The sequence below is a fragment of the Cylas formicarius genome, unplaced genomic scaffold (genome assembly GCF_029955315.1).
Source record: "Cylas formicarius isolate icCylForm1 unplaced genomic scaffold, icCylForm1.1 PGA_scaffold_5__7_contigs__length_24384050, whole genome shotgun sequence".
NCBI lineage: Eukaryota > Metazoa > Arthropoda > Insecta > Coleoptera > Brentidae > Cylas > Cylas formicarius.
The window spans coordinates 14,510,107-14,535,971 of NW_026844341.1; the positions used below are offsets into that span (position 1 = coordinate 14,510,107).

The window sequence follows — 25,865 nt, forward strand, 5'->3', positions numbered from 1 at the left end:
CCCAACACTCAATAATTGGCTATGGCCCATTATAAACGGAAGGCCCTTTACCCTCAATAAACTGAGCAAGGAGGTATTTTTATTTTAGTAGTGTTAACACGAAGTAGTACCACAATTTTATCCAGAGATCCAACTGATGACCTCAGGCATATAAAACGACCTGATGGTACACAGGGACTGCGAGGAAGGAAACGGTAGAGCTTCTAGCTAGAAATCACTTCCCAGAAAAATTGCCTCTTGGTGCGCCAAACAAAAGGCCCACCGCAGCCGACAGCCGACCGATAAGCGGGACAGGCAATCGTTTCTTTCAAAACTATTAAATCGCCCGGGGCATTTACCCAGTTCTGTTACAAAATGGACTGAACATACTGCCTCCATAATTCGTCAAACTATTCAGAGCTGGTCTGGCATGAGACTACATTCCAACCAACTGACCGGCAAAAAGGGTAGTTTGGTGGTAAAAAGTCTGGACAAAATTCCAGAGGTGTGGATGAGAGGGAGACCCTGTTAAGGAACCTCCTTCATGCCCATTATTAATATAGCACTCGGGTACCAATCCCGGGCGAACAAAGAGACAATTGGCAGTGTTCCTAGACTCAGAGGGAGCATTTAACAATGCGCTGCAGGAATCTCTTTGAGTCAGTAAAAGTTCGAGGGATGCATCCTATTTTATGTAAATAGATACTCAGCATGTTGTTACCATCACCACGTCTATAGGGCAGGAGGTGATCAGCTCCAGGAACGCCAAGGGTTGGTTACAACGCGAGTGCTATCCACCCCTCTTGTGTGGACGCGAGAACAGGGTTTCTGCTACCCTCCAGGCAGTCCTAGATACGATACAGAACTGGTGCCGGAGAAAAAGCATGACTATAAACCACCGGAAAACGGTAATACTGCTTACTGGTACCCTCAGTACTATGCCTGCAGCGACCATGGAAACCCTACCTATATCTGGGAGAAGAGGCAAGGTAGGCTATGTATAGACGTTTTTAAGTGGCATTTGCTGGACCCCGTGTTAGACCACGGCATTCTAAGGACGCCATCAGACATGATGCCAAAGACATCATGGACAGACCTTCCCTATGAAGTGATCCTATCAAGAAGGGATGAGTGGGTTCAGTTACTGCCGGGTCCAAAATGCATGAATGCGTGGGGGGTGGGGAGCACCAAAGGAGGAAACTATCATTCGGCCTTGGTACACACCCCAGCATATTCGAAGCGGAAATGCACGCGACTGAGATCTGCGCAAGGATGCTGGAAAATAATATATTTTCGGACAGGCAGGCGGCGCTAGAGTGCCCTAATAAGGTAAACAATCACATGGTTACCAGGACAGTGGACTGGAAAGTAATGACAAAGCTAACCTCCTAGCACTTCTGCACAAAATCAGAATTAGACTTAAAAATATCAGCAAGCGTAATTGCATTGAAGGGATCCAACAATTGGTGAAATGGTGGGAAAATACTTGACTCAAATTTATCAATTATTTTACATAGAAAAATGTGAATGTTGAATTTTGAATTACACTGTGACACGAAGAAAGGTTGTGTGCTAGAAAGTACTATCGATCAGCAGCAAAAAAAGGGTATCGCAAGAGTTCCTTAGTCACCCCATGACCTTTATTTTGAAAAAAAAATTATATAAAAAACGTCAAAACAAAGTTTTAAGAACCGAAGTTTGCACACCAAGGCAACAAGCGTTGAAAGATCTTGTGCATAGTGAAAACTTTTGACCAAAAAGTATTTTATACAATCGGGAGAGCAGAAATCGCAACACCCAACAACCAGAGTGAAACATTTGTGAATGTGATTTACATAGCTCGCCAGCTACGAAATCACGCAAAAGGCCTAAGACAGACAAATCGACGTAATTAGTATAAGATAGGTCCCAACCTCCAACACAAATATTGAAATTCAAGAAATTTAACGTACCCGTCCAAAAACCAGATGCACTTAATTAAAATGCGACAAGAAGAGTCAAAAAGACGCAGATCATGCATTCAAGAACTCGAAGATTATACTGATTATACTTATCAGTAGTCTCAAAAATATCAAGTTTAGTGGGGCCGGTTTAAAAATACAAGGTGAATATTCAGGGCAGAGTTTAGGTATGGTTTTTGTGGATAGGAATGCGTAGATTGTTGTGTGAATAAACACCTGCCAGTTTTAAACTCTTTATTTTCTTGTAACATCGTTAAATATAACTTTTGTGGGCCTCGTAACTCAATAAAGTTAACACTCGCGAAACCTAATACACATATATTCATTAAACCTTAGTAAAGTTACCCATTCTCTTTCTACATCTACTCTTTTGATCACAAGTTAATACGCTTATGTTTAATATAGGGGGGCGCTTCGTGCGCCTAAAGCTACGAAGATCCGGCGAATTCCCTTCGAACTACATAAAATATCAGCTATGTTTCCACGTTGCCGCTTGGTTAGTAAATGGTAAAACGCCGACTACCAGGTTTGGCCCCGCCACCGCCCTTAAGCCATCGCCGACACAGGCAGAGAACTGTGCTTGGGCTTGGTTTTGTTGATAAACACTTTGACGCACCCGTTAAAATCGGCCGAAACCAACACGTAACCGGCACACCCCTTGGTATGCTGCTCTACCACCGGGTCTTCAACCTGAAGCGGGACATACCGATTTTTTTTTCACCCGTTAACCGATTCTACATACCCTATCCGAATGATCCTGGCTACCCTCCATGTATCGTTTTTGATTCTCTTCGATCATTTTGATTATGGCTTCGGGATTGGGTGCGAAAATGGCGCACGTCACGACTGCGTTGTGCGCCTTGATTGCTTCCCAAAAATCGTTCCTGTCTCTTCGGACCGACGAAAATTTCGAGTAGTCGTGATGGGTCTTCCAGACGTAGATGTCTCGGTTCTCCGATCCGCTGACGATGTACTTTCCGTCGTGGCTGAAACTGGCTTTGATTTGGCTGCTCGTGTTGACATATCCTGAAATCGAATCTCTGAAGCTTATATACGGTTTAAGAGAGACGGGGCTAAAGGTGGGGCATGGACATTTGCTAGGATAACTGATTCCCACATTAATGAAAGGTGGAAACCTGAGATTGTTTGATTGTTTACAGATTTCTATGGATTCTCGGATTTTTTTTTTGGTAGAGGAATAGATTACATGCAAGAATTTTTTAGTTATAGACTGTTTGAGGGGGGATTTCCATATTGGTGAAAAATACAGACCTAAGTCGCGGTTAAGATTGTTTGGTTGCTTATAGATTTCTATAGATTCTCGGATTTTTCTTTGGCAGAAGAATTGATTGACTACACGCAAAAAATTTAGTTTGGTCAACTACGATTTGATGCTCTGTTTCATGATTGTGTTGGTCGACTGCTGTTTATTTGTTCTAATCTTAAGGCTCTTTCTTTCGTGTTCTCTTAGGCTAGTGGATATTTTGTCTACAATCTATTCTTTGGAGAAATCTAAAATTCTTACAGGGAATCAATGCTTCTACCAAAAAAGATCCCATAATTCATAGTAATTTGTAAACAGCCAAATAAATAATCATCCGTCAATCAGTCATCTATCAAACACCGAGGGTACACTTGGCCTCGCATTACAAACCATTAAAAGAAATAATCCAATACGATAAAATTACACAATAAAATAGCAAAAACTGGCAATTGCCAATATGAATACCATTAAAATTTAAAATTAAAATGGTACGCATTTGTATATATATAGTAGTAGGTAGTTTGTAGATATTACATTTGATAAAGACACAGTGTTGAACGTGAAAATCTGAACTTTTAGTTTTTATTTATTTTGATAAATGGATTTTCATCAAGTAAAAGCCACCTCAGTTCAATCCGTAAATATAGGCTGACCTCTAAGCAAGGAATTATATCTCCGATAATATGAGGCACTTCAGTGACAGACAACATAGAGAAGGAACGTAGGAACGTCTAGAGTGCCAAATACGGTCTGCAGGAAGTCTCGAAAGCGTTGATTTTATTATTGAAAGAACCCCCAGATCAGTATTCCATATGATATGCGAGATTGGGCATAAGCAAACAGAAAGTTTGAGTTTGAGGAACACAAAAACTGTTTAGGTTTGAGCACAGAGAGTTTAGGTGATCTTTCCAATTAAGTGAAGAGTCAATAATCACACCAAGGAATTTAATCTTTTGACCTCTGGGATTGATTTGCTGTTCAAGTTAACATCTAGGGAGCAATTTTTTACTAAAACGATGAGACCTGTTTTGTTTCTGTTCAACCTAACATAGTTTTGCTTGCACAGTTCCACTGGCCTCAGAGAGACGACCCAGAACAAAACAATTGATATATCATCAGCGCACTGACAGAGTAGCCCCAAAGCGAATTCAGTTACAGAACAAAACGATGGAGCACAATATTAAGCCCTGTTGTTTTTTGGTAATGCACACTACCAACCTGTTGTCTCTCCCAGGTCTGTTTTTAATTTGTCATCTCTTTCGTACACCACAGAACAAAAATAAATCAATAAGAATTAAAAGCTAAACAAAATTGGACATGGTAAAAACTAAATACAAGATAATTTAGAGGAAAGTCAACAACAGAGAATAAACTTATTGTGCTTTAATATGGTACATTTGAACTACTTTATATCCGACGACTTGTATTATATCCAAACGAATGAAACTGATAGAATTTTTACATACTGTTTATTTTATATTCTTTGCTAGCTGAATGTTTAGAGATAAGCTACTATTTTTTAAGTGTTTTCGCATTTATCTTTTATTTGTCGAGGAAATTGGATATTCATCAGATAAACAAATATGCACATAAAGTAAAAAATTAAGCCGAATATTAGCAACTAAAAGGCTCCTTTACTTAATTCTAAATTAAGTGGTGCTTCCAATACCTAAGAGATAAAAAGTATTATTTAATCACTCGGGGAGAACTGGGGATGTCAAAACTAATAATTAATAAGACAAATTGCGATAAAAGCGACCGATCACAACAAAATTTAAAGCGAGGTCCTAAAAATAATTCAAATTATATCATTGGTACATTTGAACTACTTCAGTTTTCGCGACCAATATAAAATACCTTAATTCATGACCTTCAGACATAACGAGTAACAGTGATTACCAGGGCCAATTTGAAAACTGAAACTTTATTTGTGATACAACAAAATATAACGCTGAGGCCACCAAAATCATCAAATTGTTCTTCTTGATTTGTTAATTTTTTTTTTGGGCCAAATTGTCTTTTGACCAGCTAAATAAATAAATTGATAAATAAAGCACAAAATCAAGGGCCATTAGAACCTCAAAGGAGACCTACATCTGAAATTTTTCTGTTTTCGCGATTTCATTAAATTAAAAACGCCTGAATTCAAGAACTTTAAACATCAACGAGAAACACTAAAGGCCGTATTCACTATTAGTGTCATTGCGATACGAGAGAATATGATGCCGAAAATACTAAAATTGTGTTTCAATCCGATAAATAAATAAATAAATACACGTCTAAATAAAGGACAAAATTGTTAATGTGAGATCTTCAATAAAAATGAATTTGGCAAAAACTAATTATTTGTGAGATAATTTCGAGAAAAATCAACAACTTTCTTTCTTCTTTCTTTTAAATGTTGAATGTTTTTTAACTATGTTTGAACAACTGGTACTTGGTACTTCGAACCTGGAAGAGATTAAAAGTATCATACAGTTCCTTAGTGAGAACTAAGGACTCCAAAACTCAGAAATAATTAATAAGAAAAAAAAAACATCCAAATTAAGTCATCGGTACATTTGAACTACTTCAGTTTTCGAGACTTAAATCAATTAAAAACGTTTTAATTCACGACCCTTACGAATCAATGTGCTTCTGTTTTAACCAGATAAATAAATATTGTAACGGCACGGACCATGGTCAGTCGGGACGCGGACATTTTGGCAGTCAGTCGTCAGATAGTTTATCCTCCATTCTTTATGCATCATGGAGGTTTTCTATTTCTTTTGTGTTATTGATTCCTCATCACGTAACGTTTAATTTTATTTCTGGCATAAATTTGATTAAACATGAATAATAAAGCACAAAATCAAGGGCTATTTTCATTTTAGTAACCCGAAGGGTATGTTTACTTTCCACAAAATCAAGGGCTATTTTCATTTTAGTAACCCGAAGGGTATGTTTACTTTCATTCTCAAATTAAAGTATTACTTTAGTCTTAACGAGATTGTAAATACTTAATACCTGGAGACTGAGCATTTCACTCATTTCGACTCAATTTAAAACGTCTTAATTTTCGGCCTTTAGTCATAAATCAAAAACATTAAACACCATGATCAATTTAAAAACTAAAGAATTGAAGTGTAATATCAGTTCTCACGGACCAAAACTACAATCAAAATACCGCCTTACCTTTCCCTTTGTACTTGCAAGAGACGTTGAGGTCCCTTAGGTCGTAGATCCTTATCCGGCTGTCGTTCGACGTCACCAGAATTTTATCTTCGCCGGGCATCGGCTCGATCCCGCTCACCTTTCTGCCTACCGCGTTCCGCCCCCTTGACGATCGCACGTGGATCTGCGTGTGATACTTCAGCTGGTCGGTACTGTAGAAGATGCACCGTCCGTCGTAAGTGCCGACTACTGCGAACTTGCCGTTCTGGCAAAAATTCGCCGCGGTAATGAGCTTCGGATTACCCTCTACCTCGTTCCAAACCGCGACCTTCTTGTCGGGTATGTTCCACAATCTTAATTTACCGTCGAGAGACCCGCTCAAAAAGTAACGGTCGTCGCGCGGGTGGAACACGATGGCGGTCACGAAATCGATGTGCTGGAAACAACAGAGGCACTCCTTCCGCGATATGTGCCATAACCTGTGCGAAACTCAACGTCAGCTGACCACCGAGGTGGAGCTTAATATTTTTTGGAAAAATGGAAAAGCGAGAATGACTTTCAAACTGTCAAACCTCCCTTAAAAATGGATTTTGCCGTTTTTGCAGGAAAACTGTTTAAAAAATAAAATAAAATTCTGCTGAAGATATTACCAAAATTTAAGTTTTTTTTTATTACTAGGCTGCGGCGGGTTAATCAATTTTTGTCAAAATTTTGTCAGTAGATTTCATCGATTAATGTTACATGAAAAGATATCGATAACTTATTGTGAGAGTTGCAAAAATCTTCCCCAATCTTCTAGAAGAAGCTTGGGAGAGACCCCCACGAATACTTGATTCCGTAAGAATGTACAAGCGTTTGTAAAGAAGTCTTCACTACTAAGTTAGTTCATTTATTACTACATGGATGAAAAATGTTTGTGAAAGATGATTTTGCGGTGGTCGAAAACCGAATATTGGATGTTACCAATGCATCGTTTTCTAAGGGGAAGTTTCCAGAGGAATGGAAGTCATCTTTGGTGGTTCCAGTACTGAAGGTTCCAGGTAATGGGCAGAATTATAATTTTAGACCAATCAACACTGTGTCAGTGTATGAGAGATCATTATAACTCGTTACAAAGGAGCAGCTGCAGAGAGATTGTGACCAAAATAATTTAATTGTTTCTAGCCAATCGGGATTTCTTGCGAGACTGTGATGGTTAGCATCCATGAAGATGAATTTGTTGGTCCAGTTGATGACAATAGTTTTGTTTTGACTGTATTTTTGGGCTTTAGAAGAGCTTTTGAGACTGTCAATAGGGATATTTTAACAGATTTGGCAGAACGCAAAAAGTGAAATATTAACGACTCATGTGTCTTCTGTACATAAATGATATACTCCAAATTGTGAAAAACAGTACAATTATATTATTTGCTGACAATCCAATCATATGTCTCGTTGGTAAGAATATCAAACAAATGCAACTATCAATGACGACTTGTGTCGGCTGTGCAATAATAACACAATAATTTAAGCATTAATATTACCAATTCTTTATAAATTATCCTGATCTGATGTTTCGAATTGCGATGTCCCTTACGAGACACTTGTGTCAGAAATTTTGACTACCTTTTTAGAAATTTTGACTTGTTTCTCAGAAATTGTGACTTATTTCTCAGAAATTCTGGCTTATTTCTCAGTAAATTAATTAATTTTAAAATACGGTTTTTATAAAAATTTATAATATTAATCATGGTTACAGTGAGTAAGTACTATTTTAAAACTCAACACAAACTCAATTGATTTTTGTTTAAATCTATTTGCTTTATCTCTGCAAGGAAAGTGCACTTAATAAACTTGGAGAAAGGGCTTGTTGTGATACGATTGCGATTGCTTAACCTTGCCACTAGGTGACGCTTTCTGAAATAATCGCAAAAAAAAAACATATTTTCGGGAAAAATACTAACGATATAATTACGTTTTAAAAAATGAACGCTAAAAAGAAGTTGCATTTTATCAATTATCCTGAATATTTTTAGTATTTATTGCACTGACTATTTTATCAAAAATTAGTTTTATTCACTAAGTCTTTCGCTAATCAATTGTTGGCGACTAAAAACGTCTCTTTTAACAAAAATCGTGATCAAGGCTTGATGCTTGTGAAAGTTTGTTGATTGCCTACCGTTTTAATAACTTAAAGTGTTTTACTGAGGACAAATCAACCGCGTTAGGAATGAAGAATAATGCTAATTATTTCAAAACATATTTTACTACTTAAATAATACAATAAATTAGTGGGTTGTCTAAACCTAATAATAAATGAAAAAATTAGTTAAAATAATAAATTAATTGAAAAGGGACGACGATATCATAACGTAGTAATGTCGGCTACTGAGTAGTTTTGTGCGAATCATAGGAATTGTAAAAAGAAGTAATAATGGAAAATATCTAAATTTTATTTTGATTTTAAATAATCATTTTCATCCTAACTAATAAATTAAGATCTTTTATTCATATTTTAAGTTAGGATTAAAATATTGAGATGAGGTTTTCTCATAAAATACTTATGAAATTTTTATAAATATCTACAATTCCACGCAGCCTATATTTTGTTTGAACACTATTTCGCTTTACCAGTTTTCAGTGATCCCAAAAGGTGATATATGAAAAATTGCATAATGCCCAAGAAAATGTCGCACTTACCTTACGGTTTTGTCCATCGACGAAGATAATATGAAGTAATTTTTGGACCAGGACACGTCCAAGAGGTCGGAAGTATGTCCCGAGTACGTGCAGAACGGTTTCGGCATAAACGTCAGCCTGCTGGCTTCTTCGGCGCTCAGGGCTTCGAACGCGGCCAAATTCGTGGTATCCGTTGAGTGGTGAGAAACGAGGGACTCTTGGGACGGCGTGGGCGACACCTTTTCCGCGTTGTACTTGGTGCGCATGTCCTGGAAAAAGGGATAGGCGTCCCTCACCACCCAGATCCTCAGTATCTTGTCTTGTCCAGCTGTCGCCAACAATCTGCCACACATCGAAAATTTCATGCACCAGATGGGTCCGTCGTGCTGGTCGTCTTTTAACTCTTGCACGTGCTCGATCTTTTCGAACTCATACGGACCCTTGTGCGAGTTTGAAGCCTTAAAATTAAAAAATCTTGGATAAAATTTCGTATTATCAATTATGTCTGGCAAAAAGTTCAAGTCGTCCTAATAAACAAGAAACTAACCGGTCTCTTACCCTACGCCTATGAACTGTAATCAATAATAGACTATTGAATAAATTCGACTATTAATAACCAAATCAGCAACAACCGAAAACCTCCCTGCAGGCCTTATCATTTTAATTGCAAAATGTAACATGTAATGGACAAATATCCAAACATTTCCGAACTATCCAAACACCCTTCCATTCCTAGACATCTCTATTAATTGAAAACCTTGGGCCATTCCGTCTATAGAAAACCGATTCTCTCCAATAATTTCCGTTATCAAGATATCACATGGTCAATTAACAAAATACATTTCACCAAGTCACTTGAAATCAAATCAAAAGTTCTGACAAAACATAACATGAAAACCAGATTCTCTACTTAAAAAATAAAATTCCACTCGGGTCAGCAGTTGTTTCTAGCATACCGTCTAGCTGTGGCAAAGAATATATAGGGAGAAACAGGTCTAAAAATATCAACTACACTAAAAGAACACCAGAAATCAGTCAGACTTCGACAACTAACTATATCAGAGGTTTCTGAAAGTCACGCAACAGAACAGCAGATTTTGTTTGTCAAGACGACAACTATTAAGAGCACCTGAAAGTTCCTCTAAAACTGAAAGATTGTAGTGACTTTCGAAATTTTCTTAGGATGATTACCACCCGATTTTGAGGAATTGCTGAAAATCCTAAAATATCACGAATGAATACAAAATACAGAGCAGCAATTTCTCTCTCAACAGGCCGGAATTACGATTTTTGCCTTCTGGTGATTCATACACAAGTCTAGACAATTTATATAGTCACGCCCAGACCTGCAAATATTGTTTCATGTTTTCCACGTTAGACGGCAAGTTAAAAACGTTCAAAAATTGTTTCGAAACTCTTTCTCAATGTCTAGAGACCCTACTGAGACAAATCGTAAATATTTCCGAAACATTTCAGAAACGGATTTGAAAATTGTTTCTAAACAAAAACCTGCATATTTCAGCTCGTAGCTCCACTTTTTTTTAAAAGCGGACTATCTACACAGCTATGTGATAAAGTGGAATTTTGAAGTTGAACTTTTTGAATTTATTTTAAATTTAATTTAAAGATAAACTTGTCAGTCAATGAAACTGTTGTTTTCAGAAGATAATATATTAATTATTAATATTAAAATTACAAAATAAATTATGTGCAAGGACAGAATTGTGGAAGCCCGTCCTCTTGTGAGGTGTTAGAGCTATAATAATATTTAAAAAGGAAGGAAAAGGAAGCCTTTTCTACCGGCTATTTTGTCTATTACTTTAGCAATGTCGCAAACTGACCTTCAATTTGCAATTCTGCTCGCCGGGATGGACGTTGTCAACGATATCGATGACGTCTTCTTTATGGCGAGCGTGCGAAACCTCTTGCGCTATGCTCTTGGCTTTGTGCATCGTTTTCTTCACCGTCGACCCCAGGAACCTCTTCAGTTTGGCCGTTTTCTTCCGCATGCCGCCCGGCTCGCTGTCGTCGACAATCGGTATGTCCGACTTTTTGATGTCCACGCTTTCCTCGTCCGACTCCTGAAAACCGCGCCCACCAATCCTAACCACTTCCGGCGTATCCGGCGAGTCTTACCTTGTCTTTTTCCATGCTGGAGGAACTGACGTACTCGGAAGTGAGCCTCATTATGTGCAGGGACAGAGGGTTAATGCACTGCGGGAGCTTGTCTTCTGCGACGCTTAACGGTATCCGTTCACCGGTGTCCAAATTAAGTACGGTCACCTGTTCTAGGATTTCAAGATCGGACAGCTGCTTTCCGGAGTCAGTATGCGTGCGCACTTTCATGTTGACATCGCGTAACAAGTTCTCATCGCCCGCAGATTTCCTGCGGTCCCGCGAACTGTGCTTGCTGGTCATCTGATGAGTACCCCTGATCCAATTGTATACATGTTAAAAGCGAAGCGATGTGTCTGTTGACTGTGTGTTGAATCGAACATCAAATTTCTAATGTGCGAACCACTTGATAAACCTTATTCCACTCTATGTAAATAATACAATATGAAATACAGGACGTCCAAAGAAATAAATATATTACTCCTTTACTATTTGGTGTACAGAAAAATGTTAAATAGAAAAGTAGGAAGTGAGACTAAAAGAAACAACTACAATTATTTTCAAGTATCCAGGCCGATTACTATTATCTGAAATAATTATACTTAATTTGTCTCTGTAGACTTCTCACGTTCGGGTAATATTTATTTTATTGTCAAACTTTCGTGATGTTTTCGCACGGTTTGAAAATTTTCAGTATTTTGTTTGTACAAATGGGTATACCTCAAAAAATACTAAGTTTAAGTATAGGGAATGCTTACTAAAATTAAGAGCATGAATAGGAGTGATTAGTGAAAGTATAATATACAGTGTGTGTTGTTCAATTTGATTTTTTCACTACAATTAATATTTTTCATTTTATAAAATTGTTGGCATAATAAAATTTAAGCTGTGTGTGTAATATTTAAAAAAAGTTTGGTTTTCCACATATTTTTAAAAATAATTTTAAATTGTGTTTTTAACTACCCATAACTTATGTTTAACTTTGTTTTCTAAAACAAATAATAAATGGGATATATGACGGTGACATAGTATTTGGACACCTTATGTATTAACAATATTACATTGTTAATCGTTTAATATCTTCCTCCATATATAGGAGAAAGAAAAAGTACAGAAAGTTGGAGACTCCTCACAAATATTATCACCAATATTACCACAAGAATGGAACCAATACTTCGAAAAAATTCTGACTGAAGACAGACCAATTTAAAGATGCTCAAAACGCAGAAACCAAATATGGGTGTAAGAGGTCCTGAATAAAACTAACACCAGCATAAATGCAGTAACTGTGTAAAACTTTAAAGAATGGCAGAGCTCCGGCACCAGCAAATATCCCTGGAGAAGGGAAAATCTATATCATGCTCTAAGAAATTTATTCCAAAATTCCACATCTGAAGTGCCGGAAGAATCGAAAATGTTTTACTTGTCAACCATACACAAAAAGACAAGAGCAATTTATGTATATTTTAGTAGAATATTATCAGCGTAATTCTGAGACTATCACAAGCGTTTGACCGGTTAGATCACAAAATTCTAATCCACAAGCTTTGTAGGTGCTGGTAGAGAGGTAGGCCTTATTTTGGTTGTTTTGGGCTGCTGAAAAATGCACTATATTTTATATCAATTGTCACTTTTGTAAAAAAACAAGCGTATCTATTTCAAATAAACAGAAGTATTCACAAAGCATGAGCACAGTTACAAGAACTATAGTCTCATAGCGGATTAAGATTCCAAACTTATTTAAAAACGGTGTAAAGAGATATCTTCTTAAAAAAAGATTTCTAGACTGTTAAGAAGATTTAGACAAACTGGAAGTTACAATAGAAGACAAGTTTCCACCAGGTCCACCAAACCTGTAGATGACCGATATTTATCTTTGAGGGAGTCAATAAGTTTTCAATTGGTAATGTTATTATTACAGAATATCTATTTAATTTGTTTTAGGATCTATTACTGCAAAGTTTGAGCTGATAAAAAGACGAACAGGAACCATTGTTTGAAAATTAACGAGAGCTTCGAACCGAAAAATAATAAAAAATTCACGAAAAATTAAAAATGATCAATCGGATAAAAGCAACATTATAAGGAGAGGAGACTTGGCATATCAGATAAGGAAATTTCAAATTGTTTGTTGAGATGCAGATGGTTGGTTATGAGAGCTTGTGACACTGCAAGTTTTACAATTAAATTACAATAAAATTCTAATAAAGTTAAAAATCGAGAAGCAGATTGGATTATGCGTATACAGAGAACACATTGTTATTATCATTGTTAGCTCTTTCATAAAACATTTTATTAGCTTCAACATAACTGTATAATTCCATCAGTGTTTAGGTCTATTCAATTTATAAATTTTTATTTTATAGATATTATAAAAAATATATTATTTATTTATTATCCGAACGATTTTAATTGTTTCATAAACATAAACATTATGTGCAGAGGCTATATGTATTTTTATTTTCTTCAGTTTTTATTTAGTTATTATCCTTAGGGTCTCGATTCAGCGTTGTTCTTTTATTTACTTTTCATTTTATCCTAATTTTACTTGTATATTTTCTTTGTATCCATACCAATATACAGGGTGTTTTTCAAGTATGTGACCAAAATTCAAATTAAGGCAAAAATTATAATAACGACAGGCTGAAAACTGGGGTATCAGACATTTAGCAGTCGGGTCATTAAAACAGAGCTAAAGAGTAATTGCATGTTATCGACGAGTTGGCCTTTGGAACAATAACACTTAGGTATATGTTAAAATATTTAAATAATTTTTTCTACTCCCGTTTATAAAATATCTAATTATACACACAATTCTGACAGTCATGTCAGTGAATGTATTCTTGCTGTTTTGCGAAAATGTACCGAAAAACTAACGGTGGTAGAAAAAGTATAGTATGCAATACGTTTGGTGAACTTTTTAACTCACTCGTTTATTAAACGCTCGCACATAATATACTATTTCTTTGCGTTTTATTGCGAAATTGTCAAACTAAGTTGTTTATTTCCTAAATAATTCTTTTCAAAATATACTTTCAGTAAATCGGAACGGTTTTTTTGTGACATTTGGATGTACTTTCGTGGCCTTCCCAATCTCCAGATCACAATGCGATTGAGAATCTCTGAACTTACCTTAAAAATGCAGTTGGCACACATAAAACACAATTAGCATGAACTTTGGGAAACATATACTATAAATTCTGTCAAAGGCTTACAAAGTTATAAAAAATATCAACGTCATAAAAATTAAGAATGTACTAGCTACTTAAATATGTCTGTGTGCAATTTAACCAATTTATAACTACTTGTGGATAATATATTTTGGGTTTCTTAAAAGGCTCTATTTTTGTGGCCAGATATTTTTTTATAGTATTCAATTATTCATTTAATAAATATTTTAATAGAAATTTTAGATTAGATTTGTAATCATCTTTTTCTGTTACTAGTTAGATGTTTGTAATAAAATTTATTTTATAACTTAAATGCGATACAGAAAAGTTTATTTCCGATAAAATATATTATCTGTTTTATTGACCACCATATTTTGGAAAAAGAAAATTTTTAAAAAGCTAATTACAAAAAACAGATTTCTATTTTAAGTTTGATGCCTCACATTTTGATAAACACTATTTGCTCCTCTTTAAAAAAATTATGGTGTTGAAGTCTAAAAGTGACACTTTACCCACACTTTGATATAAGAAATTGTACAAATAAAACCTTTTATTTATATTCATTTACCTGTGAGGGCCGAGGCTGTAATGGCCGAGGCTGCTTCTGTTAGATATCCGCCTGGGACTGCTCACACGAGGAGCATCGGTCTTTTCCGACACACTGTCCTTGTTCTCCTCAGAGATGTCTTTGAGAGAACCTCCGCCCAACCTTTGGGCCTTCAAACTATCATTGTCCTGGGGCTTCACCACAAACTGACCTTTAAGCGCCTGTGAAATCTCTAAAGATTTTCCAGAGCGAAGGGTGGAGCTTTTAGACTCGTCCGACGGGACATTTTTATCACTTTGGTTGGAGACAGAAGGTAAACAATCCAGAGAGTGTTCAAACTCCCTGGTCAAGTATTCAATAGTGCTGGCCGGACTGACTAAATCGCTAGATTTAAAGGTCGCGCTAGAAGCAGATTTCTACAAAACAGCTCTATCAAAAAAATTCATTTTCTCTTTACATTTTTTGCCTTACAGTCAACCCAAGCAGGGAACTAGCATTTCTACCCTTTTTCTTGCGCCTAGGAGGCGGCAGAGGCGCATCTGGGGGCCACTTGGGTAAAGAATTGGAAGCTTTGGTGCTGGCTATAACATCAGGCTCTTGCAAAGAGGTTGTTGGCTTTACCGGGTTATTGTTATTGATTGATTGTGTTGTAAGAACTGTCATGGGCAGGGTCAGGGTACTGGGATACTTTTTTGAGCTTTGGGTAGATTCTGAATCTAATGAGCTTGAAGACAGAGCAGAAACAGACAACGTTTTCCTTGTTGCTTCTAAAATAGAAGGCGATGCTAGTAGCAAAGTTTTGGAAATGAAAAAGTAGTGTTCAAAATTGTTCCGCAATCCCAACTTACCGGAGTTGTTATTTATTACTCTCATAAGCCTACCCAAAGAATTAATACTTTGCAAACTAATGGTGTCATGTTCAATGATCCTAAAAGGATGAGACGGCTTGTTGGTTGGGGCAAACACCCCTTCCACTGAAGACGACTGGCTATTTGGTGGTGTGACATTGCCACATCCATCTTCTTCTTCATTTTGTAATTTCTGCCTTAACTCAATGAATTTTTTTCTACCGGTCGCTAGAACCGACTCGTGGTTTGCGCTCTTTCCGGGGTTTTCATCAAAACTGCGAGCATTATGTTGCTTGATATCAATATTTTTAGGTGATAAAACATTAGGTTCAGAGTTTGACCTTTTCGGAGGACTTTCTTCAGAATGTTTTCTTGATTTTCTAAAAATGTTCAGCGTTCAAACATAACATTGTTACCACAAGTTAAACCGATGATTTTTTTGGAATTTAAACACCTATCCAATTAAAATGACAACGTAGTTGGCTTTACAGTACTGACAAAACATTCTACTGTTTAACAGAGACTTGTCAAACGCATTTGTGAATTTTGTACCATGATGATGTTTATGGAGGTAAGTACTACTAAGTATCTAAAATCATAAAATTCCCTCCCTCTGCAATCTACCTTGCACCCTGATATTGGGGAATTTCCTCGGCATCATAGAATTCTTCGGAATCGCTGCTGTTAGACATGATCGGGCACCATCTTCACACCGTCGATCTATCGGGTAATCTTAGTTTTGCTGACCCAAACAACAATTTAACATAAAACAATTTTCTATTAATTTAAAGGACTTTATTTACTAAAAGCATGAAGTCATTCGTCAAAAGCTGTCAAACCTGTCGATAATGTTTAGCGCCAAGCTTATCGACCAAGCCTAACAGCAGGACCGTCTCTGATTTTGTACTTTGTATGGAAAATACTTTTGGCGGTATCGTAAACAGTAAACAAATCAAAGAATATGACATACAGCTACGTTTTTGGTGGCAGTAAACGATAAATACTTTGCTTTTTACAAAGTAAAAATAACGGGAACGTCTTTATGCACTGACGTCGATAGAATAAGCGCCAATATCATTTTTAAAATTTTCAATATAAATTTACGCGACAAGTACGATTCTGCGTGTGTTGAACTTTTCTGTCATCTTCGTTTTTGCAGAACGGCATTGCGACTCGCTCTCAGCAGCTCAAGGCTGTTTCCTCACCCAAGAACCAAACCAACATGGAGGACCTGGCTGTAGAAGTTGTCGGCGAAAATGGGGCTCTTTATAAGGTCTGTATTGTTCAAAGTATGCGCTCGTGTTACGGAAACGCTGTCGAGACAGTGCGGCGGCTCCTGTTGTCAACCGTCGCGCGATATAGTGCTCCATCCGGTATCCATTTATCCCGAAATTTTTAACGAAATTCCCGTTCGCCTAACGCGGTTTCCTTTGACGCCATGGCTATTTGACAGGGCGTGAATGACCCATGTGTCTCGATTTTTGTCGCTTGGTGAATTCAAAAGCGGGTTGGGTCGCTTTCGAACTTACATTCACGCCTTCGGGTTGATAAGATTGTAGCGTTAACGCGGCCACGCTAGGTTATGTTCCGGAACATATCATATTACAGGCGGTTTCAACTCAATTTTTTCCGTTGCAGGGCTCCATTCTGGATGTACACGACGATGGGGTACTCGTTCACTTTGAAGACGAGTAAGTTCATCCTAAACGCAAATTCGTGTTGCCGATCATTTCTTTAACGGTTACGCTTTTTTTGTAGGTGGCAACCGGACTCGAAATTTCCCTTCGAACAGGTTAGGCTACCCCCCAATCCGGATCAGAAAGTGGAGTTCACGGAGAATATGGAAGTGGAAGTGTTCTCCAGATCGAATAATCAAGAAGGCTATGGTTGGTGGAAGGCTAGGATTAAGGTTAGAGTTGTCATGCCTATTTTTACTTTTTTGATATATTTTGCGCGCTGTTTTTCTTGATAAATCGCTAGCGTTAGACATGTCGGTTTTTTTTTTTCTGAAAATACCTAGATGATGATCAGTTTAAATAAAAAACGCCTCTAAAATAATTGATTTTCAGTGTAAATGACTGGTTTGAAATGATTCAAAACTATTTCTTTGATGTTCTTGATTCTTTTGGAAGCGTGCTAAAAACTAAGTAAACATTCAAATATTTTCTCAGTTAATCTAGTGTTGCAGGTTATTTGACGGATTTCTACAAATAATTTTTGACTAAACTAACCCACGCAAGACCCGTTAATTTCGTTAAAAATTTTCATTTTTAAAAAAAGCTGCAAAAACACTCAGTGAAGTCATAAGGAGGTTATGGTTGTGAAGTGGATTGCTGTGAAAATTTGTCATAGAAGAGAATATGAGAAAATTAATTTCTTGAATTATTGTAAGGTTTGTGAGGTTACAATTCAATATTCCTTTTGTCAATAATAATACTAATTGCTGTTTTACTCAAATCTCATCTCAACGGTTATTAACTTAACATTATCTAGGGAACTTATTTACTGGACTGTGATGTCATCAGCGTTTGGCCGATTCAGACTGTTTTCGTTTTCGTCAAAAAGTTTTATTGTATTAAAATTTGTATGGGCAAAGTTTGTTTACCTAAAATCATTGCAAGACATGGTAAATGTCATCTTTATCTTACAACTGTTTTTAACAATGAATAAGAAAAATAAAAATGGTTTATAATCACAGAAAAACAAATAAGAATTGAAGTTGAAGAAGCCAACATATTTTTTATTTAATACAGTAAACTGCTAAAATTGGGAACAAATCAAAATGAGGACAATGATTAAAATGGCTAGAAAATTTATAGGAACAGGTCCCTAAAAGATCGTTTACGGTCAGGTAGTCCAAAAACTAAAGAGAACACAAGATTAAACATTCTATTAAAAAAGGAGGATAATAATCCCCATTGTGCATCTTCTGAAGTAGCTACAAATAATGTTAGCCAAAGAACAGCTTTGCCTGCTTTAAAAGAAGAAAAATGTCATCTGTACAAGATTACATAACTAGAGGAGCTAAATGAAGATGATCCCTACTGCAGACTTCAGTTTTCTAAAACTATGATGGAAATGTGCAACTTAAATCCATTTTGTCATGGACAGGATAGTGTTTAGTGATGAAGCCACCTTTTGTTTAAATGGTTGAACGAAAATCATACACAACAGCTACAAGAAGTAAATGTTTGGGCAGGGATTTTTTTTAATCAAAATCTCACTGGAGCCCAATTTTTACAATTTCTTCAAAACTACTTAATTCTTACTCTTGCAGTGTCATTGCCAAACTTAAATCAGCCTGATATGCCAAATGATTGTGTGAATATTTAAATGCGGTATTTCCATAACGGTGGATTGGGATGAATGGAATGGTCTGAAAGATCTCCACATAATACTCCACTGGATTTTTTTACTTTGGAGATGTTTAAAATCAAAGTGAATAAGGAAAAATCACAAAATTAAGATGATTAAAATTTTCAATTAGAAACCAAATAATTTTTTAAAGAAACTTCCACCGGCTACTGTAATACTTTTTACAAAGCTTCTGGATTCCTCCTGCCTCGGTTTTGCTGAGTCGAAATTGCTGACGTTTCGACAATCATCCTGTTGGCTTCTCCAGAGCTTGACTGAAACTGGTCAAGCTCTGAAGAAGACAACAGGATGATTGGTGAAACGTCAGCAATTTCTACTCAGCAAAAACCGACGCAGGTGGAATGCAGAAGCTTTGTAAAAAGTGGACAGCAAATAAGGTAAATTAATGAAAATATCCTAAGTAATGTTGTAATGGTGGAAATTTGCAACACCTAATAAAATAATTTCTATGACATGCCCTGTTTCTCTCAATTTTACTCACTGCGGTTGTAAAATAATGGTTTTCCATTTAAAAAAAGGAACTTGAAAAAGTTATAATGGATGTGAGCGAACCTTTTTCTTGAAATCCAATATCTGATATTCAAATAAATTTGTTCCATAAAATAAGAGAGAACAAAAATTGGAGTTGAAATGAATTGAAGTTGAAAAAATATTTATTTCGTCCAAACTACAAAAGATAGAAACATAATTCTAACATTAATGGATAGAGAAAAGTGTGCAATTATTGTATGCATTTAATAAGAGCATGATGCATTACACAGCCAATGTTAATTATGGAATTCACTGCTTCATTAATTTGATGTCGTAGATGTTCAAGGGGAAGATATAGGAGGGATGAAAACACGCTCTCTTACGTAATCCCAGAGATAAAAATTGCAATGAGTGACATCTGGGAAACTACCGTCGATTAAATTGATCTTCTGCTCCTCCTCTTCCTATCCAACGTCCTGGAATGATTTTATTCATGTAACGTCGAACGTCTAGAGAGAAATGAGGCGGGACATCTTGCATGAAGATGAAATCATTTGATTCTTCAGTTTGGGGATATATAAATAGTTTTGAAGGATATCTGGATACAGTATTCTTCGTCGTCGTCGCAGTTTTCTCCCATACACTTTAGTTACAGATGTCTCACAGGAGATGTTGGTGAATCACTTCAATATTCAGTAATAGGATTTTTGGTTGCCTAAGTTCTAACGTTATGGCGATTAACTTTTCCAGAAAGATGAATTTTTCAGCGGAATTCTTTTCTTTCATATCATCTAACATGCTACTGTAAAATTCGTACCTTTTGTTGTGGTTGTCATAATGCAATGCTTGCAATAACCGCAGTTTGTATGGCTTCATGTGCAGACGATATCGTAGAAGTCGTCATACCGTTGGTTAAGGAATGTTAAGTTTTTTGCTCGCTCGCGATGTGTATTTCTTTGGGCTTCTTTCTTAAATTGTACGAATACGCTCTCGACATTCTTGTTCGATGTGCGAGGACGTCCCGTGCTTTTTCATTTGCAGGTAGAGCTATCTTCTATGAATTTTCCATTCCACTCGTAAATTTGCTTACGACGTGGTGATCGTTTATCAAATTGATGGCGAAATGCTCGCTGAACTGCAACAATGTTTTGCCAGTTGTAGAAAACAAAAAGAATTCTCCTGTGGTGTCTTTATTTCACCATAGCCTATCAAACTGCAAATAAACATCAGCACCAATGCGGCCACGGTTGGAACTTTTTTTAGTAATAAATTTTTGCACATTTCTCATCGTCAATCATGTTTCTATCTGTTGTGGTTTGGAAGAAATAAATGTTTAAAATCTGCCCTTTTAGAATAACCCTATGTATTTTTCATTTAAAATATAATATTTTTATCACACTAGCGACTTTTTCCATTACTTTTATTATTTACTTATTACTATTATTTTTAAAAAGAATAATCTTGGGACGCGACTTAAAGTGTTCTTAATTAAAGATGATGAAGGGAGAGTTCTACGTCCTGGAGTACTTGGGCTGGGACAGTACCTACACGGAAATCGTCAGCAACGACCGCCTCAGGATGAAGAACAACAATCCCCCGATCGAGAGTAGCATGTTCCACAAGTTTGAAATCGAAGTTCCTGAAGACGTTAGAGACTAGTAAGCCGAAACGCGTTCACTTTCTCGCACTCCGCTAGCTTTGACGCGACCGGTTGCAGCTGCAAGAAAGACACCCACAAGGAGTTCCAGAAGGCGATAGGGGCGGGGCGCATCTTCTACAACCCCGACAAGGGCGTGTTGGTTGCGATATCGAGGTGCGAGACGAGCAGGAAGCGGGCGTCGCTGCTTCAGGACATGCACTTTCGCAGCTTGCAACAGAAGGTGCTGCTGATGAAGAGGACGGAGGAGGCGGCGCGTCAATTGGAGAGCACCAAATTGGCGACGATCGGCGGCTACTCGGACGAGTTCCACGTCAAGGAGGACCTGATGGGGCTCGCGATCGGCGCACACGGCGTCAACATCCAGCAGGCTCGCAAAGTGGAGGGCATCACCAATATCGAGCTCGAGGAGAACTCGTGCACGTTCAAAATTTACGGCGAGACGGACGAGGCGGTGAAGAAGGCGCGCTCGCTGCTGGAATACAGCGAGGAGTCGCTTCAAGTGCCGCGAGCGCTCGTCGGCAAGGTTATCGGTAAGAACGGGCGCATCATCCAGGAGATCGTCGACAAGAGTGGAGTGGTAAGCGACCCGCTATTGCGTGGACGGAGAATTTGACCGCGCGTTTTTTTTTCTTCCTTTCGGTTTCCTCCAAGGTGAGGGTGAAAATTGAGGGGGACAACGAGCCGCAACCGACGTTCCCAAGGGAGGAGGGCCAGGTGCCGTTCGTGTTTGTCGGCACCGTCGAGAGTATATCCAACGCCAAAGTCCTCCTGCAGTATCACCTGGCGCACCTCAAGGTCGGTATTGACGTTTCGTTTTCGCTTTTCTCTCCGTGAGGTTTCATTCCTGTAATGTGACTCCAGAAAAGAAAGTTCATTACGTAAAAATCTTGTAAATTAATTTTTATTTCACAGCGGTAAGCCATAGGAAGACCTGAATAAAATGGGGTTATTTGCTTTCCTAGAATCTTGAAATAGCGTATGGAATTGATTGGTCAATTTTTTTTTTGTTATTTGACCCGTACGTAATTACATTACTTGGAAAATGCATATTTTTGTAGTTGTTGAATTTGTAATCCTCATATTTGGCAAAATATTTAAAAAGGAAGTCGTAAATTAACATTTTCCTCATTTTTGTTGTGTACTTTTCTACGATAATATCAAAAAACTTAATTTTTTCCCATATGTTTCTGAATGCAGTTTGATATAAAATTAACCCGTGGCCTTGATAACACTTAAAGTTACAGACCGATTTGGAAAAACCGGGCATAGCGACTTTGAAAATGTGCATGTTTGCGGCTCAATTAAACAACAGTAACAAAAACTTGTACTTAATTTTCTTTTTTTTTATATAACATTTTGCCAAATATGTTTGTCAAGTTTTCAAAAATTGCAGTAATATGCATCTACAGTGTGTCATATTTTGGTCGCGACTGAGAGGTACTTTTTTGTGAAATGAAAGATGACGTTAACACCCCTCGTATCTCGAGTATTCTATGAAATGCCGGAAAGGTGAAATGTGTATCCGATATAGGTTTTTACGTAAATTCAGTGGCGTAGTCAGTTTTTTAGAAAATAGTTTCATCTTTTTGAAAAAAAAAATTTTTTTTAATGGAACATCCTATATTTTATAGGTCACTTTGATTCTGCACAAAAAAGTTTTTTTTTATTTTCATGAAGTTATGTATTTGCGGTAGGCCTTTGAAAAAGGATTTATTAAATATCTAAACTTCTTTATTCACGACGATTAGGTCACTTTGACTCTGCACAAAAAAGATTTTTTTTTTTATTTTCATGAAGGTATGTATTTGCGGTAGGCCTTTGAAAAAGGATTTATTAAATATCTAAACTTCTTTATTCACGATGATATTTACACAATAACTTTTATAATTTGCACGAAGCCAACTTAGTTTATTATTTACATTCTGTTTGTCAAAGGCAAAATTCCATTCCATGCATATGCGACAAAGGATAGGTTAGAGAGATCGGACGAAAAGTATCAACTAGGGTTAAAGAACATGAAAGAGCCTTAAGACCAAGACAAATAAACTCATCAGCAGTTGTCGATCACATTCCCGATTTTATTCGATAAAACTAAAATTCAATTCCTCTACCAACGAAAAATCCGAGAATCGATAGAAATCTATATGCAACTAAACAATCGCGACAATGTTCGTGCGTCCTTCTGTAGCTCCTCCCCCCTTAAAAAATATATAAGCAGGTACAGAGTAAAATACGAGCTAGTTTAAGTTAAGCCCTGAAGTAGCCGACAGGAGGATTGGGGACATGTCAACTAGTTCAATTCAACAATAACCGACGCAGGAGGAATCCAGAAGTTTTGTAAATAGAATAATAGCAGCCTGTGGAAGTTTCTTTAAAAAATTAAATCTTTATCTTATATCTTTATATTTTTAATTTATTTTTTCCACACTTCACCGTAGTAATCATTGTTTTTATAACAATCTAAAGTGAGCACATCAAAAGTTTTAGTGTTTTGCAATTATGGTTTTGGTAAAAATTATTTAGGCATAAATTCTGAAATGACCGTGGTTGTTGATCGATATTATAAGGTCATATTCACTTGTGACGGGACACGCTCCTTTATGTCCGCAGGAAGTGGAGCAGCTCAGGCAGGAAAAGCTCGAGATTGACCAGCAGCTGCGCAGCATCCATCACGGTTCAAACCTCGGCTCGATGCAGAGCCTGTCGATGAGCGGACGACGGAACGACCGCGGCTACAGTTCGGACATGGACGGCCGCAGTTCGGGCAGGGGCGGCTCGATGAGGGGCCGCGGCGGCGGGCGCGGACGGGGCGGCGGCCCCCGACAGAACGACCGCTACAATTCGGGTACGACAGATTACAATAACGTTGATGCGGCGAAACAGCGCAGGACGGGCGGCGGTGGCGGTGGCAGCCGGGGCGGTTACAACGCTACCAACGGCCGCCCGCCGAGGGGCGGCGGCGGCGGCGCACACCGCCCGAACCGCGGGCGCCTCTCGGTCGATTCGGGGGCGGGCGAGCGCAAGTGATTGGCGGCGGCGGCGGCCCTTAGACAGCAACAGCGGCGTCCGGAGCCGCCGCCCGTTGCCGCAGTCCGGGGTTAAGGAAGCGCTGACTCGGGAGTGGGAGGGGCGGCAACACTCGAATCCGAACTTTGTTTGTCGAGAACGTTTATCCGTTTTTTCTTCTTCTTTTCTATTAATTTATTACGGTAGGAAGCGGAAAAAGAACAAGTACGCGGTAGGTCAAATGTACCACCGTTCCTAACGCCCGAGCGTAGGGGGTGCGGGTGTTCTTTCTCTTTCTATCTCCTGTCGCCGCGTCTAAACGAGCGGTTTCTCGACAAACTGACCGAGTATCGCAAAACAAACCGGATGACATGTAAAAAAGGACCTAGATTTAATCAACCAAAAAATAAAAAATACTTTCCGATCGACTTGGTATAATTAATAGACTGACCCGGCCAAGGACTAATTTTTTCTTTACGATGAGTGTGTGTGCGGACGTTTTTTCTGACGGATCGCCTACTAGGCGTATACAATGTGTCCTAGATTCGCTCTCTTTACGGAGATCTCCGCAAAGGTTAAATGAGGAAAGTTTTAGAGGAAACCTGGCGTATTTCATAACCGGCTTCAATTGGCAGCTGTTAAAGAGTGACATTATTCAGACACTTTTTGAAGACGCGTGTATGAAATGCCGCGCTTCATTTTTCTTACGCCATATTGGATTCTTTGATTTTTTCAAAGAGCGTAAACTTTCCAGTTCAGCGATGTCTTACAAGTGCACAAAAAATTTATCACATGGTTTGTTTGTCACTTTTTTTCCATCTAAGGGGGGTTCTGACTTCGACTTTAAATAATGCCTCGTTGCAGATAGACGTCATGTTGCAAATCTGTGTAATTGTGTAATTAGAATTTACAATACTTTACTTGTAAATTATATAATAATATTAAATAGTTCTTTTTGTTGTCAAAGGCGTTAAGCTTCCTCTAAAAGTTTTTCCCCACTTAACCTTCGCTGAATGTATAATAGAATCTGGGACACATTATATATACTGTTTTATATAGTTAAATATGAATTGAAAAGGACGTCTCCTACTTAGAATCTAGCATTTTGTTGTATTTCCATTGGCTCGCGTTTTGGAAATATAATGTGTTAAATAGCTCGAGAGCACGCCGCTACCGATTTAGAAACGCGCAAAAATTTGACAGGATGCTTAATTTCGGATGGTTCAAAATCGAAAAAGGTAAAATATTTCTTCATTAAAGCTATTTAAGGAATGGGCGAAAATGAGGTAGGCATTAAAATTGTCTACAAGGCAACGATTATATCTTCTTATTTTAAGTAAAATATCTGTTCAAAAAAAAAACGAAATACAGAATGTAAAAATTATTTACTACACACTTTTTTTTTTCAATCAAAAACTATAAACAGTAACTATGTTAGGAATGAGGGAAATGTTAGACAATAAAATAGTTTTTTTTAAAAAGTTGATTGAAAAAATTTCCAATAATAAAAAAATTATTTTTCCTATCGGCCGATTAAAGAATTTACAAATTATTAAGCAAAATATAACAAACGTTATCAATTTTGAAGAGTGCTGACTAGAATTACAACGCCGTATTATTATGCATAATAGAAATTATATATATACCCTATGTTCTCT

At 37.4% G+C, this 25,865-nt stretch overlaps 2 protein-coding genes across 3 annotated transcripts in view; one reads left to right on the plus strand and one right to left on the minus strand.

Annotated features, from left to right (window-relative positions):
- Positions 1 to 2,140: 2,140 nt before the first annotated feature.
- On the minus strand, positions 2,141 to 16,522 carry LOC132702120 (WD repeat-containing protein 44). The gene is made up of 10 exons (XM_060670562.1): positions 16,320 to 16,522; positions 15,696 to 16,075; positions 15,319 to 15,614; positions 14,869 to 15,263; positions 11,152 to 11,446; positions 10,857 to 11,096; positions 9,037 to 9,473; positions 6,379 to 6,836; positions 2,683 to 2,966; positions 2,141 to 2,630 (listed from the first exon to the last, which is right to left on the minus strand). Exons 1-10 carry the CDS (start codon positions 16,385 to 16,387, stop codon positions 2,487 to 2,489), a joined length of 2,997 nt encoding a protein of 998 aa, XP_060526545.1. The 5' UTR covers positions 16,388 to 16,522; the 3' UTR covers positions 2,141 to 2,486.
- The window catches only part of LOC132702122 (fragile X messenger ribonucleoprotein 1 homolog), a 30,926-nt gene continuing 21,222 nt past the window's right edge, over positions 16,162 to 25,865 (plus strand). The window contains exons 1-8 of one of the 2 annotated variants that reach the window (XM_060670567.1): positions 16,162 to 16,266; positions 16,855 to 16,968; positions 17,334 to 17,386; positions 17,454 to 17,604; positions 21,036 to 21,199; positions 21,259 to 21,778; positions 21,853 to 21,996; positions 23,812 to 24,046. In XM_060670567.1, coding sequence (XP_060526550.1) covers positions 16,249 to 16,266; positions 16,855 to 16,968; positions 17,334 to 17,386; positions 17,454 to 17,604; positions 21,036 to 21,199; positions 21,259 to 21,778; positions 21,853 to 21,996; positions 23,812 to 24,046 — 1,399 coding nt within the window. In that variant the 5' untranslated portion in view covers positions 16,162 to 16,248. The remainder of the gene's footprint in view (positions 16,267 to 16,854; positions 16,969 to 17,333; positions 17,387 to 17,453; positions 17,605 to 21,035; positions 21,200 to 21,258; positions 21,779 to 21,852; positions 21,997 to 23,811; positions 24,047 to 25,865) is intronic. The other variant, XM_060670568.1, reaches the window with a different exon arrangement.

Excerpts from the sequence above, each read along its gene's own strand:
- LOC132702120 (XM_060670562.1), bottom strand. The coding sequence starts at position 16,387 with ATGTCTAACAGCAGCGATTCCGAAGAATTCTATGATGCCGAGGAAATT. Across the intron at positions 11,097-11,151 it reads CCAGCATGGAAAAAGACAAG|GAGTCGGACGAGGAAAGCGT; the intron begins GTAAGACTCGCC and ends CGCGGTTTTCAG. Across the intron at positions 2,967-6,378 it reads TTGCAAGTACAAAGGGAAAG|GATATGTCAACACGAGCAGC; the intron begins GTAAGGCGGTAT and ends ATTCGATTTCAG.